General features: G+C 43.7%; 2 protein-coding genes across 2 annotated transcripts; one reads left to right on the top strand and one right to left on the bottom strand.

The window, feature by feature from the left end:
* Window positions 1-640: 640 nt before the first annotated feature.
* Window positions 641-3612, bottom strand: LOC127772809 (nitrogen regulatory protein P-II homolog). The gene is made up of 7 exons (XM_052298786.1): window positions 3331-3612; window positions 3172-3217; window positions 3048-3075; window positions 2880-2967; window positions 1741-1808; window positions 1426-1495; window positions 641-970 (listed from the first exon to the last, which is right to left on the bottom strand). The coding sequence occupies exons 1-7, from the start codon at window positions 3542-3544 to the stop codon at window positions 858-860; spliced, it is 627 nt and encodes a 208-aa protein (XP_052154746.1). The 5' UTR covers window positions 3545-3612; the 3' UTR covers window positions 641-857.
* Window positions 3613-8239: 4627 nt separating this feature from the next.
* Window positions 8240-10234, top strand: LOC127774862 (GDSL esterase/lipase At1g09390-like). Its single transcript, XM_052301153.1, has 2 exons — window positions 8240-8553; window positions 9261-10234. Exons 1-2 carry the CDS (start codon window positions 8319-8321, stop codon window positions 10121-10123), a joined length of 1098 nt encoding a protein of 365 aa, XP_052157113.1. The 5' UTR covers window positions 8240-8318; the 3' UTR covers window positions 10124-10234.
* Window positions 10235-16347: the final 6113 nt, after the last annotated feature.

Raw genomic sequence — 16347 nt, forward strand, 5'->3', positions numbered from 1 at the left:
CCCCTTGATTTTCGCCGCTAAAGCTATCACTCTAAACAAATCCATTTAGCTGCTAAAATAAGTTGCTTAGATCTCTGGGTGATGCTGTGAGTCACCCAAAGAAAAAATGACGCAAGCTAAGAACCGTGTATTATCCACTACAGTCGTACTAGCATACCCTAGCGAGAAGCCGCATCGTATCGAACATTCGAACCCGTAGTACGTGTGGCCACGTCAGGAATTGACACGTCACCGTGCCAAAAAAAAATCGCACGCTTGTATATGTACACGTGGCAGGCTGTAGCAAGTACGTGGTGACGACACGTACGATACGATACCAGCTGCGGCTAAAATTGCACCTGTACCTACCTTGATCAATTCTGGCCGGTCAATCGTGTACTTGCACAAGTGGCATCGTGCAGCAATGTACCAGTATCTGTCACGTACGGCTCATGTAGTCAAACATGTTTTTTATTTCTTCTTCTTTTTTTGAGAGGAGTCAAACGGTCAAACCTTGTTGGATGTTTCTCGATGCTTCCAGTAACTAGTGTCTTCTAGCATTTCCGTGGTTTGGGCCTTGTTGAAGTGGGCCACATCAAGCCCAAAAGCCCAGCCCAATCTAGAATTACTTCTGCACATCACCCATCAAATTCTGGCAGAATTCACATGAATTTCCCCCATCTTTGTTCATAATGAAATCCAGTTCATGAGTTTGTTTCTGGCAACAACATTTTCAGTGTAAGATGCCTGGAGCCCTGGACTGGAGGGGCATTACGTTCCAGCTTTATTATTGCTGCTGGAGTTCACACAGGCATGATCATCATCATCACTAATCAACAGGGGAGTGCAGTAGTGGTACCTACAGGAAACATGCTCTCTCATGAGATCGGCATTGCTGAGGACAGCTTGTCCGCCAGCCCTCCGGCCATCCTCTCCGCTCGCTCCCCTCGTTCGCCGGTGCGTATTCTGATCACGTCCGACACGGGTATCACTGAGAAAATGTAACACCATACAAGTCAGGCGTAATAGCAGAGAAACATTACATGATATATGCAAAAGAATGCGACGTTTGGTTGCACGGAACATTATTGCCTTTAGGATTGAAAGGGCGTTTATGTTGGCATGTCGATAAATTCGTTATAGTAGCTGCCTCTGTTGAAAAATCAATTTTAAATAACTTTTTTTCCAGAATGGTATGGTGAAAGCCTGATTAGATTACTCTATGCTCTAGTGCAATTGATACTCAATATTTTTAAGTTACATATATTTTCTTTATGTCAGAGATAAAATACATAGAGCACATGAAGAGAACAACAGAACTCCATAGATGCCTGCTCAGGGCAATAGAAGCTCACTTTGATACAAAGGTGAACAGTGGGAAACTGGGAAATGATCTGAACGTAACAACAGAGCAATAAAAGGTCATCAGAAACAGCATGCACTTACAAAATATTTTTCCATCACCAATTTCTCCTGTTCTTGCCTTTTCAATTATCTTGTCAACAACAGCTTCAACCTAGAGAATGCCAAAAGGGAAAAAGAAAGAAAGAAGAATAGGCTGTTTAAGCTGTTGTTTTTAAATTGTCACAAAAACATGCAGAACAGGCAGTAATAATATCACGGAGGGACAGCAAAACATGTTTAGAAATGTAGTAGTAGTGATCGTACCCACATAGTCAATGATCTCGGATGAATACTGGGAAAGTTTAGGTATATGTTTTTTCAAATTTCAACATTACAAAATAGTAATGAAGAAATCACCTGATCCTTGGACACCACTATTTCCATCTTAACTTTATCAATAAATGTATCTTCTGCAAATTCTGACCCTGCACGACAACAAAAAAAAAAGAAGCACCATCAGTACAGATTAATCTAGCCTTCACACAATAATACAAGCATACATGCATGCTCAGTTGCGCAGAGACCAAAACTTCTTTGAACCATAATTAACATGCCAATGTTGCTATTGATACAAATGCTTAAACTACCCTCCCTTATCACAGTAATCTTCTTATTCCTAACATTTCCCAAATCCATGCTTCTTTTCCAATCATATAACCGCAGCAAACTATTTGGATAAAAATAGTGATAGTAGTTGATTCAAGTATGTGCACAAATAGTTTATGCCAGTGCCCAGTTGCTCCTTGCACCAGTGGCATTTAAAGCATATTGAAGATAATGAGGATATTGTGTGCATCTTTGGCTGTAACCCGTCTTTGAAGCTCTCAGGAGCGAGACTATGGAAGGTATGATTAGAACAGGCATCATTTTAAGTGCAGTCTGCCTGTGCTATCAACTTCTTGGATACATCAGCAGCCCTTTAGTTTGCTACTTTACTGCACTCTGCACGTGGAGACCTTCAAGATTTCTGGCAAGCTCGATAATACCTAGGTGTTGTAACAGAGTACAACACAAGATGCTGCTGCTAGAATGCCTCTTTGAGACAAGAGCACAACTTTACCAATCGTAAGGGCTAGCAGGGTGCTCTCAGTTCATCTAGGCTCCAACAGGCGAACCTTATCTTTTTAACTGGAAGCATACAATGGTACAAACCATGCGAGGAATTTTATGAGTTGAGCAATCCCCATTCTGGACAGAAGTCGTCTGTCATTGCATAGACATAGCAATATCCTATTCCAAACTACGGTAGAAATCAAAGTACAATATACAAAATGGAACACATCGCATCAACAATTTTTGATCAGTTTATTCAGTGGAAACCGGTGAGCAGATTCAGGTATATCCATTCTATCGCATTGCTAGCCCTACGAAACGTATCCGTAACTACAAATCTAGGCTCACAATCAACAGGATGAAATTTCTACACACTACAAACAACCACCAACACTAAAAAAAATAGGCAATGATAAAACCATGAGCAGAGCCAGCATGTATACCTTCATGCCTCTCAGTTGACCCGCCCTGTGCGCCGAAACCCCGCACGTCGGACACCGTCACGCCTCTGATCCCCATTTGCAGCAAACCCTGCAAACCCCAATTGACCAACCTAACAGCTCGAGTGCAGGAAGAACACGATTTACAGCAGTAACACACACTATACTCACCGATGACACATAAGGCACCCTCCATGGCCTGCAAGAATCAACCCGGCACATTTCATCAGCAACCAAAAAATGTAATCACAATCAACACGGATCACGATACTAATCGGTCACAAACGAATTTCACCTCAGGATTGCCTCCACCTTGTAGAACTCCGACTCCGGCTGGTACCCTGAAAAATGAACAGACAACGACGACGACGACGACCCAATCAGCGATAACCAATCCAACAAACCGATCTCGATCGATTTCGGGGATCATGGCGAGGCGAAGAGGGATCCTCACCTGCTGCGGCGGCACTCTGGGCGCGCGCGGCCGTGGGCGGGAGGCGACGAGGGGGCGCGTGGTTGACTCGGAGTGGCCGCTGGAGGCCCCGCGAGCGCGAGGCGAGGAGGAGGCGGGAGGTGGTGGTGGTGGTGGGAGGAGGCCGCGGGGAAGCCGGAGGATGGTGGTGGCGGAGGACGCCACAGGACGCGGCGGCGGTCGCCGGCGACGACATGATTGAACCGTCGGCGATGGAGGAGGATGTGGAGCGTGATGACTAGTGAGTCGTCGTCGGCTAGGAGTTGACTTGATCTGAACAAGTCAGTGCGAAGGCGTATTATTCGTAGTTACGTAAACGTTCTCAGAAAGCGGAGGCATGCTTGTTCGTGTCGTGTGTATGAAAAGCGTGCTTTCCGTATCAAAGAGTGGGTATCATTTACTAGTCCGTTTCATGATTAGTGCTAATAAACCATGGATTTTTATACTTTGTTCTATCTTAAGCTTCTTGTTGCAAATCTTTGTCAACAACATAATATTTCATCTACAATCACTTATGAAGTCTCCTAAACTTTTTTTATCTCCAAACATAGTTTGGCAAACCAGTTTTATTTGTTATTAATAACTAAAATTTTGTTAACTTAAAAGACATATTTAAGATTACTTAGGGCCCCTTTGAATCAAAGGAATTATGAAGGAATTTCATAGGATTGCAGAATCAAAGGAATTATGAAGGAATTTCATAGGATTGCAGAAAATTTTCCTATGTAGCCCTTTGATTCAAAGGATTGAAGTTTTCCAAATCCTACAAAATTCCTATGGAATGGCTTGTTGCATATAGGTTTTGGAGGAAACTTAGGGCCCCTTTGAATCGTAGGAATGAAAAAACAGAGGAATAGGAAAAACACAGGATTCTGACAGGAATACAATTGTAAAACAGAGGATTGCAAAACACAGGAAAAACACAGGAATGACCGTTTGATTGGACCACAGGAAAAACGCAGGAATCAGATGAGAGAGATAGACTTAGAGGAAATGTTCCAAGAGGTTAGACCTCTTGCTAACTTTCCTCCAAAATGTGCATAGGATTACCCATTCCATAAGAATTTTAAAGGATTGAATAGGATTCAATCCTTTGTTTCAAAAGCCTTCATAGGATTTTTTTTTTCCATAGGATTAAAATCCTCCAAAATTCCTACATTTTTCCTACAAATCAAAGGGGCCTTTAGCAAGAGGTCCAACCTCTTGGTAAAAATCCTTTGAGTTTATCTCTCTCATCCGATTCCTGTGTTTTTCCTGTGGTCCAATCAAACGATCATTCCTGTGTTTTTCCTATATTTTGCAATCCTCTATTTTACACTTACATTCCTATCAGATTCCTATGTTTTTCCTATTCCTCCATTTTTTCATTCCTACGATTCAAAGGGGCCCTTAGTAATTCCCGTAGGAAAGTGTGGGGAACCACCTAATATTATTTACAACAAGTGCCATAATAGAGGTGACTACTACCTTCAATTTTATCCATATCACTCACTCATAAATTAAGAGACAACATATATGATGTGTCACTTCTAATACATAAATATCAATAACTTTAATATTTTCACACTATTTTTGGAGTTTGTGTGGAGGTAACATGTGTAAAAGAGGTATATTGTAGGTGTATGTTAATGTGAGTGTGGTATGAATGGGTTGTACGTACTCCCTCCATCCCAAAATAAGCCAACCTCGTACTAGGATGTCCAAATTTATTGTATTAAAATATGTCATATTTTAATATGAGGTTGGTTTATTTTGGGATGATGAGAGTATCTAATTGTAACTAACTAAATATATAGACCCTATATCATATATGGGTTTAAAACAAGGGGCAAAGTTTGTTACATGACATTGAAAAAATGTGTAATTAGCTGGTAGATACCGCAAGAACGTGAATTTGCTGTTGGGCACAAAAACTGGTAATTAGCTATCCGACACTCACGGCACCAAAATAGGAGAGATAAACACTCATTAAAGACAAGTTTGCCCTTAGTCGAACTTGCTCCCTGGTCGACGTTGCAATGGAGGAGGTGGCTAGAGGAGGAGCAGAGCGAAGCCGACCGGCGGAGCGATAGTGGGTAGAGTAGGCCGGCGAAGCTTCTGGAGTTAGGCGGCGGACGCACTCGTGCTTCTCCTCCTCGAATTCGTCAGGGGACCTCGGCAACGGCTTGGCTCTATCGCTCCTTGGCCGTGCGCTAAAGCACCTCCATCTCCTCGGCCTCCTTGAGCCGCCGCACCATCTCCGCCTCCCACTTCCTCTGCGCCTCGTCCTCCGACGGCTCTCCAGTCTCCTCGCTGCCTTCCTCTGAAGCAGAGGCCACGAACCTAGCCACATGGCCATGGCCACGGCGGCGACCACGTGCACGAGAGAGGAGACAACAAGAGGCCGCGTCGGCACCAAGCAACCGCCACTGCGTCCTGGGGGGCTAGTTGCAGAGGCGAAACTACGGCCTGTGGACGGTGAGGTCACCCTTAGGCCGGTGGTGTCACCGAGGAGGAGGCCAGCAGCCCGCATTGCGCGCGGGGGAGGAGAACCACCATCGCTCGCCGCTGCTCCGCTAGTCGCCGCCCCGCCCAGCGTGTCGGCACCGAGCAGCCGCCACCGAGGCCTGGGGGCCTAGTTGTAGAGGCGAAGCTATGGCGCACGGATGGTGTCACCGAGGAGGCACTACTAGAAAAACAATTTTTCATGGCGTCACACTGTAATTTTCATTGGCAGTTATATGCTAAAACCGCCATAAAAAACATAAGGAGGGGTGGGGGATATAGGACCGCCAGCGAAAACCGATTTTCGCTGGCAGCCAACTTAAGAGGTCCGCCATAAAAAATACTATATTTTTAGAGGCGGACCTTTTAAATGTCCGCCAGCGAAAATCGGCGTTTTCGCTGGCAGCTACTAAGAGATCCGCTAGTGAAAAGCAGAGCCCCGCTAAAAATTTTTGACCCGATTTAAAACCACGCGCCACAATTAAACCCACCCACCCACGCCCTCTCGTCAACTCCTTCCCTGCGCCCCTACTGGCGACGGCGACGACGGCGACCACAACGGGCCGAGCCACGGGCGGCGGATGTGTGGCAACGGGAAGGGGCGGATGAGCCACGACTGGAGGGCCTCCTCCTCCTCCCCTCCCTCCCCCAGATCTAGCTGGAGGGAGGGGGCAGCAGCCGCCGCGGCGGTGACAGCAAGCGGGCGGCGCGGAGCTGACGACAATGACGATGCTGTCGGATGGTGCGACGTGGGCGGCGGTGCTTGAGCACGGGTAGGGAGGGCGGATCCGCTGCCGCCGGGCCATGGGGAGAGCAGATCTACCGCCGCCGGACCACGGGGAGGCTCTCTCCCGTCGCGGTGGCTCGGCGATGGCGGCGACGAGGCGGAGGCGATGGCGGGGCTTGGCAGCGGTGGCATCGAGACGGAGGTGGTGGAGGCCGACGAAACTCGGCAGCGGCGGCGTCGAGGCGGATCCGACGGCCACTTCAAGGACGACGACGGCAACCTCGAGTGCGACAACGCCGGCGACGGGTTTGCTTGGGCCAACGGTGGCCATAGGATTTTTGTGATGACGATGTCTTGTAATGCTGCTGCTGTTGATAGTTGTAATGCTTGAATGATGTTCAAATTTTTGTTAATGTGTTGATATTGTGATGCTTGAATGCTACGTTAATGTCCATTTTCAATTTTTTTTTTCAACTTTCTGGATGAGATGGTAGAAAGGGATTTATTTTTTTATGGAAAATTATTTTCACTGGCGGTTAGCATAACACAACCGCCAGCAAAAACTATTTTCACTGGCTGCCTTGATAAGGCAACCATTAGCGAAGACAATTTTCACTGGCGGCTGTCTCCAGCGAAAATCTGTTTTTGCTGGCAGCTGACTTAAGATGCTAGTGAAAATATTTCTTCGCTGACCGTCGATAACCGCTAGCGAAGATCTTGATCTTCACTGCCCTTTGCTTTGTGGCGGCTCTAAATTCCGCTAGCGAAGACCCAAAATGGCCACCACGAAAGATGGTTTTCATAGTAGTGAGGAGGCCATCGGCCCTCGCCGCACCGGGGGGGGGGAGACCACCACCGGTCAAGAACCACCTTCGCCCGCCGCCGTCCCGACCAGCGTCTACCCACTCTATATGGCGCCCTCTGCCACGTTCGCTCGCTGATAAAGAGGAAAAGAAAAGAGAGCTGAAGCAGGAAGAAGAACAGTGTCCAGGGGCATTTCGGTACTTTCAATGCTCTTTCTCTCTCTATCTTCATTGAAAATAATAAAATAATGCATTGGGTGTCCAGCTGCTAATTACCACATTTTTATAGTGTCCACGAGAAGATACATATTTTTTGAGTGTCTCACAACAAAGACTAAAACTTTGAGTGTCCTTAACAGATTTTGCCAAAACAAAATGACCCTACACCATATAGTAACTTAGGGTGCGTTTGTTCCTGGGGGATTGGATGAGAAAGCACATCGTATTCCGCGCGCACGCTTTCCAAACTACTAAACGGTGTATTTTTTATAAAAATTTTCTATAGGAAAATTGCTTTAAAAAATCATATTAATCCATTTTTGAAATTTAAAATAGTTAATACTCAATTAATCATGCGCTAATGGTTCACCTCGTTTTGCGTATCTTCCCAATCCGGGTGCGACTGAGTATGTAAGTCATCGCTACGAGCCTGAGCCTACGATCACATGGGCGGTCAAATTAAATGCACATGTTCTCCGTTGCAGACAGTAAAATGTCAACTCCCCCGTATATAGGAATAATTATTTTTAGTTACTTAGGCGACTTGCAAGCAAATTAAATTGCTGAAGTCAAGTCAATTGCTTGCTCATCTCACCCTCACTCTAGATCTTCAGGTTATAAAATGCCAAATGCTCCAATCGATCGATCAGAGCTCCAAATCAGTAAGAGACAGCTAGGTAGGTACCAGCAAAATTACCACTAATATAACTACGAGAATTAGCAAAATTTGATTAGCAATGAGAATGAGAGGCAGTAGGATTGCTCTCCTGCTGCTGATGCTCCTGCAGTGCGGCGGCTTGCCGGGGATCGCCGTCGGCAGGTGCGTAGTCTTCAACTTCGGCGACTCCAACTCCGACACGGGCTCCCTCCCCGCCGCCTTCGGCTTCTACCTCGGCCCTCCCGCCGGCCGCCGCTTCTTCCACCGCCAAACCGGCCGCTGGTCCGACGGCCGCCTCTACATCGACTTCATCGGTAAGTACTACTCCCTCCGTTTTGAAATGTTTAATGCCGTTAATTTTTTAGGACATATTTAACCGTTCATCTTATTTAAAAAATTTAAATAATTATTAATCATTTTTCTATCATTTGATTCATTGTTAAATATATTTTTATGTAGGCATATAATTTTACATATTTTATAAAAGTTTTTGAATAAGGCGAACGGTCAAACATGTGCTAAAAAATCAACGGTGTCAAACATTTCAAAATGGATGGAGTACAAATCAATCAAACTATCAAAGCCAGGTTTCAAATCTCCAGCATATATAGCTGCCGCTATATTCGAAGATAGTTGTTTGAGCAAGGTCTAGCTAATTTATCTAGTATACTATATAACGTCATTGACTTTTTAAATACAGTTGATCGTTCATATTATTTAAAAAATTTATATAATCATTATTTATTTTATTATGATTTGATTTATCATTAAATATTCGACTTATTTTTTTATATTTACACAAAACTTTTTGACTAAAACGAATGTTCGAGCATTTATTAAAAATCAACGGCGTCATATATTAAAAAAATAAATATAGTACAATTTAGTTTATTATTAACTGTTTGAAAGAGTATACCTCTAATTAAATATCTTTAACCCGTTATTTAAAACACGGATCAAAGCTACCAACATCATGAATTCATGATCAACTCTGATCATTCGATCATCTGAATGTGTGTAGCTGAGAAGCTCAAGATCAGCTACCTGAGCCCGTACATGGAGTCGTCGGGCTCCGACTTCACCTCCGGCGTCAACTTCGCGGTGGCCGGAGCGGCGGTGACGCAGAAGAGCGCCATCCCGCTCGGCCTCGACACGCAGGTCAACCAGTTCCTCCACTTCAAGAACCGCACCCGCGAGCTCCGGCCGCGCGGCGCCGGCTCCATGATCGCCGAGAGCGAGTTCCGCGACGCCGTCTACGCCATCGACATCGGCCAGAACGACATCACGCTCGCGTTCCTCGCCAACCTCACGCTGCCCGAGGTCGAGCGGGAGCTCGCCGCCTCCGCCGCCATGGTCGCCGACGCCGTCCGCGCGCTGCGCGCGAGCGGCGCCCGCAAGTTCTGGGTGTACAACACGGGGCCCATCGGCTGCCTCCCCCAGACGCTGGCGCTGCGGCAGAAGCCCGGCGACGAGCTCGACGCCGCCGGCTGCCTCGCCGAGTACAACGCCGCGGCGAGGTCGTTCAACGCCGAGCTCGCCGCCGCGTGCCGACGCCTCGCCGCGGAGCTCGGCGGCGGCGAGGACGGCGCCACGGTGGTGTGCACCGACATGTACGCGATCAAGTACGAGCTGTTCGCCAACCACAGCAGGTACGGCTTCGAGCGGCCGCTGATGGCGTGCTGCGGCCATGGCGGGCCGCCGTACAACTACGCCAACCTCAAGACGTGCGGGCAGCCGACGGCGACGGCGTGCCCGGAGGGGGAGAGGCACGTCATCTGGGACGGCGTGCACTACACGGAGGACGCCAACGCCATCGTCGCCCGCAAGATACTCTCCGGCGACTTCTCCTCGCCGCGCACCAAGCTCAAGGCGCTCTGCAAGTGATGAAGAAGACTTCTGCACCGACGACCAAATTAATTAAGTTGATAATTAACCGAGGTTGCATGTTAACCTGTGATTAATTAAGAAATTAATTAGATGAATAAAATGACTGGAATTTGCTTTCGGTCACAATAAAATGCGAACAATCTCGATTCATATTTTACAGTGCATCTTATGTATTGCCGTATAAAAAGGGCACATGTCATAGTTCCATGCTGGGTTCACATCCTCTGCTACTATTGGGGGTAAATGGTAGAGACAAACAGTAAAATGTGAGGAGCGAAACAGTGAAGAGTACTGTTTAATTATTTTATTGAAATTACCGCAGCAATTTGATCTCGTGTATCCAAACTTGATCCAACGGCTATAAATAGCTAATGGCATGGATCACTGTAGTTCTATGCGATATGATCCCTTCCATGCTTGGTATTCATAACTACTAGTAGAATTTTATTTTGTTGCTAGAATATTTTTAACAAACATTTTTAACGAGTTCGAATTGTAAAAAGTGCTCCATTATATGATTGGAAAACTAACAGTAGTAATGCGACACACTTCCCAGAACTGGACGATTTCTACGCAGCTTTCTTTATATACTAATTTCTTTGAAAATGCTTTAAATCCATTTTATATTTCATAACAGTTAATTAATTCGTTTATATCCTCAAACGCTAATCACAAAATCATCCAGCTAGTTTTCGGTCTCCTCATCATCTTTAAAAAATTATAGTTTAGGTTTGATAATATACGTTATATATTAATTTAGTGATTAAATATCGGTTAATATGTCTTAATGGACAATTTAATATGTTCCTCTTCTTCTATCTTCCCCCTTCTTCCTCATTACCTTCATTATTTTTTCTCTACGTCTATCATAGTGGACAACGGTAAGAAAACAGACGACCGCTAGTAGTTGCCAATCATAACCCATTTCCCATTCCTTGTACCCTTAAGTGCGCCGTTGGCTATGTCTCTCTCATTCTACCAAAGGTCGTCACCTGCCAAGAAACCTCTACCGCCTACATAGGCTCTCCCATACTTGGCAGTCACTGACGATGTTAAGTATTTCTCGGTTTGTGCTTGTTGTTGGCTTAGGGCATGTCTATTGTAGGTGATGCTAAATTTGCCACATCATTAGAATATCAAACAAGTGTTGGATTTCATTTTTCTTATCTAGTGTGCTCGCACCGATGCTAACATCCGATGATGCTAATATTAGGTGGACTCATTGGTGCAAGGATGAGTTGAGCTTGGGAGAAAGAAAACGGATAAACCAAATGGGAAAAATTATTCTTAAGATTTATTGTGTCTACATTTCACAAAGTAGATGGTATTTTGTATAGGGAATAAAATTTTCAGAAAACTTGATCCTTTTGCAAGTGACCTAAGTTACAATCTAATTCTCTCTATCAAAACTACAGTAGAAAAAAAAACAAATGCCACACCACTATAGTGATCTCTATATCCAAACACATAAAAGAAAAACCACAAGACCATGGCCCTGTTTGGAAGATTAGCCCAGGGCTAATTTTGAGAGCTAATGTTTACTCTTGAATTGGTAGGCTAAACATTAGTTTAAGGTGATATGTATGGGTTCATGAGCTAATTTAGGGCTAAAAGGTGGAGAGAAAGTAGAGAGGAGAGAGAGAGGGTGATAGGGCTGCCTTTTGATGGTCCTCACAGAAAATTAGCCACATTAGCATCCCTTGGAGGGGCTAATGTTTTGAGGTAGGGTTAATTCACTTTAGCCACAAATTAGTCTACCTATTTGGATCCTTGGAGGCTAATTCAGGACTAAAAGATGGGGGGGCTAATAATTAGCCCATGGAACCAAACAGGGCCCATCTCGCATCTATCTCTTTCCACCCAACTAAACGCGCACTAACATCCCATGTGAGTTCACGGTGGATGAAGGTTAAAGTTGGGCGCTAAAAAACATAAGTGCATGATTAATTGAGTTTTAACTATTACAAATTTAGAAAAAACATATCTGTTTTATATTTTTAAGTAATTTCTATATATAAAACTGTTTACACGAAAAATACCGTTGAATCCTTGGAATGAGAATGAAAAAATGAAGGAATAGAAAAAACACATGATTATAATAGGAATGGAAATGTAAAACAAAAGATTGTAAAACACATAAATGATCATTTGATTGGACAGTAGGAAAAACACAGGAATTAGATGAGAGATATAGACTCAAAAGAAAATTTCCCTCTTGCTAAGTTTCCTGCAAAGTCTCTATAAGATTGTCAATTTCTTAGGAATTTTAAAGGATTAGATATGATTCAATCCTTTGATTCAAAGGCTTTTATAAATATCCTCTAAAATCCTATATACCTATACAAATCATCCCCACTACTACAATTCTCTGCTTCCTGGTGCTTCCACGTCACCCTTTTTATCCCCACCGTTGGATAAGCATCGAGCGCTTCCTTCTTTCCGCATCGCTCCTCTCCTCCCCTCTCCCGCATCGCTACACGCTGGCCCCACCTCCTCTCCCGCATCGCTCCCCTCCTCCTATCTCCCGCATCGCTCCCCTCCTCTCCTCTCCCACATCGCGCTGCTTCGCCGGCCCACGCGCATCGACTCCCCTCTCCTGCATCGCTCCTCCCCTCTCCCGCATCTCGCGCCGCCGCCCCCCCCCCACCGAATCCACGCCGCACCGCATCCACGCCGCATCCCGCTTCGCCTCCTCCTCTTGCGCCACTCTTCGCCTCCCCCCTTCCCCCCTCAGTGCCACCCAGCCCTCGCTTGTGCGACCCACACCGCCCCCAATGATGGTTGCCTGTCCTTCTCCCGCGCCGTTCCGATTCCATATCCGAGAGAAGCGAAACGACCGCCGCCCACTAAAACCAGACTTCATCACCATCATCAAGACATTAATTTTTTTTTGCTCATAACGCCATGGCGATATCATTGTGGCCCTTCGCTTATATTGCCAATGAAATTCTGCAATCCACCTCCACCAACTGCTTTGTTTCATCTGAATCTCCATTGCATAGGTACATATTATTGGATTTATTCGGAGTACAATGATCTTCTGATAGGTTTTTTCATCAGTTTGAATCTTTCATGTCTACAGAAGGGTATTTGTTTATGTGGTACCGACGGCCTTCCTTTTGAATTTGTTTTGTGGCTTCTGTGGATTTTCATTCAGGAAAGATAAATCTGGTATGTGCCTCTTCTCCCTTATGCTTTCACCCGGCTTTTGTTTCTTTCTACTCTTGATGATGAATGCTCAATTTGACCTATTATCTTTTTGTAAGTTCAACAATTGTTTACAAGATAAGTTCAGTTTGATTTTATTCAGTAATAGTACACTTATTTATTTCGACTTATAGGATTCGTTGGTTTATGCTCTCGGGTAGAATGGATAATACGGCAGGTTCTTCTCAACCAATTATACGTCGTCGTGGTCGACCACGCCGGCAGCCTTCTAATATCCCGATCCCACGTCCTAATCAAACTGTTGCTGCTGAATCTCGACATAGGCGTAGGCAAGTTATCGATGCAAATAGGAACAGAGGTTTGTTAGAAGATTAACATTCCTACAAGTTGTCAGTATTTTATGCAGACAAAAAAAAATGACTCACATTATCAATTTCATCATTTTTCCCTAGCATCAACCTCTGCAGATCAACGAATATTACGCCCACGGTTAATTGGTGAATCTTCTAATTCTAATCACATAGCACAAAATGAACCCCATATTCATATTGGTTCATCTACATCCAATCAATTATTCAATCACAGGCGTAAGTTGTCTTTTCTACTCCTAGGATCTAACCACTTTAAGGTATCCATTTGCTGTAAAGATTCCTTCACATATACCCACGACACACCTTTCAGGCACTATATTTGAACCATTGAATCTTGGTGGTCCACATCATTCTTGCAGCCACCGTAGTGCTTTTTTTTGGTATGAGGAGCGAACACGTAGAGAGAGACATACTTCAAATCCATCATATAATTTGTGTTGCAAAGGTGGGAGAATATGGCTGCCACCCAGCTACATCATTGAAAGATATATCTGTTGGACAGCAAAACTGTAAGGTTTTTGGACGTCTAATAAGATTATGGGATGCTATAAACATGAGATCAAAATCTGCAGATCCCCTCATCAGCATTGACGGCATCCTATTGGATGAACATGTATGTCATTCTCCTATGTGTTCCACCAAATATTAATACTAGATTCTACTTCTTTGCTATACTTAATACTAGCCATATCAATTGTTGCACAATAATTTTTCAGGGCTCAATAGCACAGATCACTGTGCCAAAAAGGTTTGCAAAGCAATTCCGCCCCTTGCTAAATAAAGGATCTGTCTACCTAATTAGTAATACTGTTGCCATTGATGCAAAAAGAAAGACCTATATATACCAGTGCCAGAACTACATTCTCCAGTTTAAACATGACACAAGAATTCAACCCCTGGAATCTAGAGGATTAACCATACCAAAGTTCCTTTTTGACTTCTGCTCATTTGATGAAGTTCTAGGGGAAAATATCAGTTCCAAACCTCTCATAGGTAATGCTATCTTTAATTCCACATTGAATCATACTTATTACATTTCACATTCTTTTGGCTTATTCCTCCAGATTTTTTTGAATGAATATTCCTCCAGATTTGATTGGAGTAATCAGTCATATTGGTCCATATGATTTTGCAAGCCCAACATCAGACAAAAAACTCAGGAGAATTAAAATTCAAAACCTAGAGTACGTACCTTTTCCAAACCTGATCGTTAAAATCAATGCTCTCATTAATTACTTTTGTGTAATCTCAGCAATTGTTTATATGCAACATTTTTTGCAGGGAACAGACTCAAGATGTCCTACTCTAGGGACAATATGGAGAATCATTCAACGAAGATGCAACACTCCATAAATCAAAGGATGGAATTGTAGTAGCCATCTTTGCTGGCCTTACTGCAGGAAAATTTTCAGGTTCATTCTTTGACCCAAACAAATGCCCTCCCATACAAAGAATGCAAAACATTTAAACTTCACTTTCACCTGCAGCTATAACAGAAGCATCTTCAAACTCTGCTACTGAAATATATATTGACCTGGACACACCTCAAGTTAGAGAGTTTCGCACTAGGTAATTCTCTTTAACCCCTTCAAACCATTTGCACTTGAATATTCCTGTTCAATATGTATTATATTTCACATCAAAAGATGCCAACCTATCTCTTTGCAATTTGAAGCTACCAATGGGAACGTCCAACTCTTGAGCAACAACTCCCTAAGGTTATATGTTTAACCCCGATCCAAGCAGCAGGAAAAATGTACACCTTAAGTGAGATATCAGCTATGCCTATTTCAGCCTTTCAGGTACAACTCAATACAAAAGAAAAAAAAACTATATTGTTATTACCATGCCATAGATTCCTTTCGCCAAGATTTAATACTTTTTATTACATAAGGGTGGAGCTACATACAGTGCTACTGCAAAAATAAATGCCATACTGTCATCAATTAAGTGGTATTACATAGGATGCCATCGTTGTGATAAAGGGTACAGCAACAATTCTGATTCACCAAGATGTGCTTGCGAAGTTTCATTCCGCAAACCAATGTACAATCTCCTACTCTTATACATTCATTCGAAGAACTAAAATAGTTTACTGTAACGCTAACCACTCTAGATGTATCTAACTAATGTACAATGCTTCAGGTACAAACTCCCTGTCACGATTACAGATGAATTAGGGAGTTTAGATGCAGTAGCATTTTCTTTTGTTGCTGAAGATTTGCTAGAGCTTGATGCAGCCCAAGCTTCCCAAAACATGAAGAAAGACCCGGCTGATCATCCAACAACACTCAATAATGCCATTGGTAAAACAAAAATTTTTGCTATAGGGATGAATACTGATACATCTTCTAAGTTCCCTATCAGCTATGTGCTTAAGAAGAGTTTCACAATTGAGCCTACTATGTCGATCCCTATGCTCACAGATGGAGAGGTTAGTAAATACTACTGTTCCATATTACTTCAGATATCTTGTTCCATATTACTTCAAATATTTCAAACTAATTAAATTAAAATATAAAACTAATCAAGCCTTTGAAGAACAAAGAGGTACTACAGCTTCCACCACCTGCACCACATACAGATAACCCAAGGTTTGTTGTTCTATCAAATGTTCTATTCATTACATTTGTGCAACACCATAATTTTTTTTAGATAAAGGATTTTCATTAAAACACCAGC

The sequence above is a fragment of the Oryza glaberrima genome, chromosome 5 (assembly GCF_000147395.1).
Source record: "Oryza glaberrima chromosome 5, OglaRS2, whole genome shotgun sequence".
Taxonomy (NCBI): Eukaryota; Viridiplantae; Streptophyta; class Magnoliopsida; order Poales; family Poaceae; genus Oryza; species Oryza glaberrima.

Excerpts from the sequence above, each read along its gene's own strand:
- LOC127772809 (XM_052298786.1), bottom strand. The coding sequence starts at position 3,544 with ATGTCGTCGCCGGCGACCGCCGCCGCGTCCTGTGGCGTCCTCCGCCAC. Across the intron at positions 3,218-3,330 it reads CCAGAGTGCCGCCGCAGCAG|GGTACCAGCCGGAGTCGGAG; the intron begins GTGAGGATCCCT and ends TTCATTTTTCAG. Across the intron at positions 2,968-3,047 it reads GGGTGCCTTATGTGTCATCG|GGTTTGCTGCAAATGGGGAT; the intron begins GTGAGTATAGTG and ends TGGGGTTTGCAG.
- LOC127774862 (XM_052301153.1), top strand. The coding sequence starts at position 8,319 with ATGAGAATGAGAGGCAGTAGGATTGCTCTCCTGCTGCTGATGCTCCTG. Across the intron at positions 8,554-9,260 it reads CCTCTACATCGACTTCATCG|CTGAGAAGCTCAAGATCAGC; the intron begins GTAAGTACTACT and ends GAATGTGTGTAG.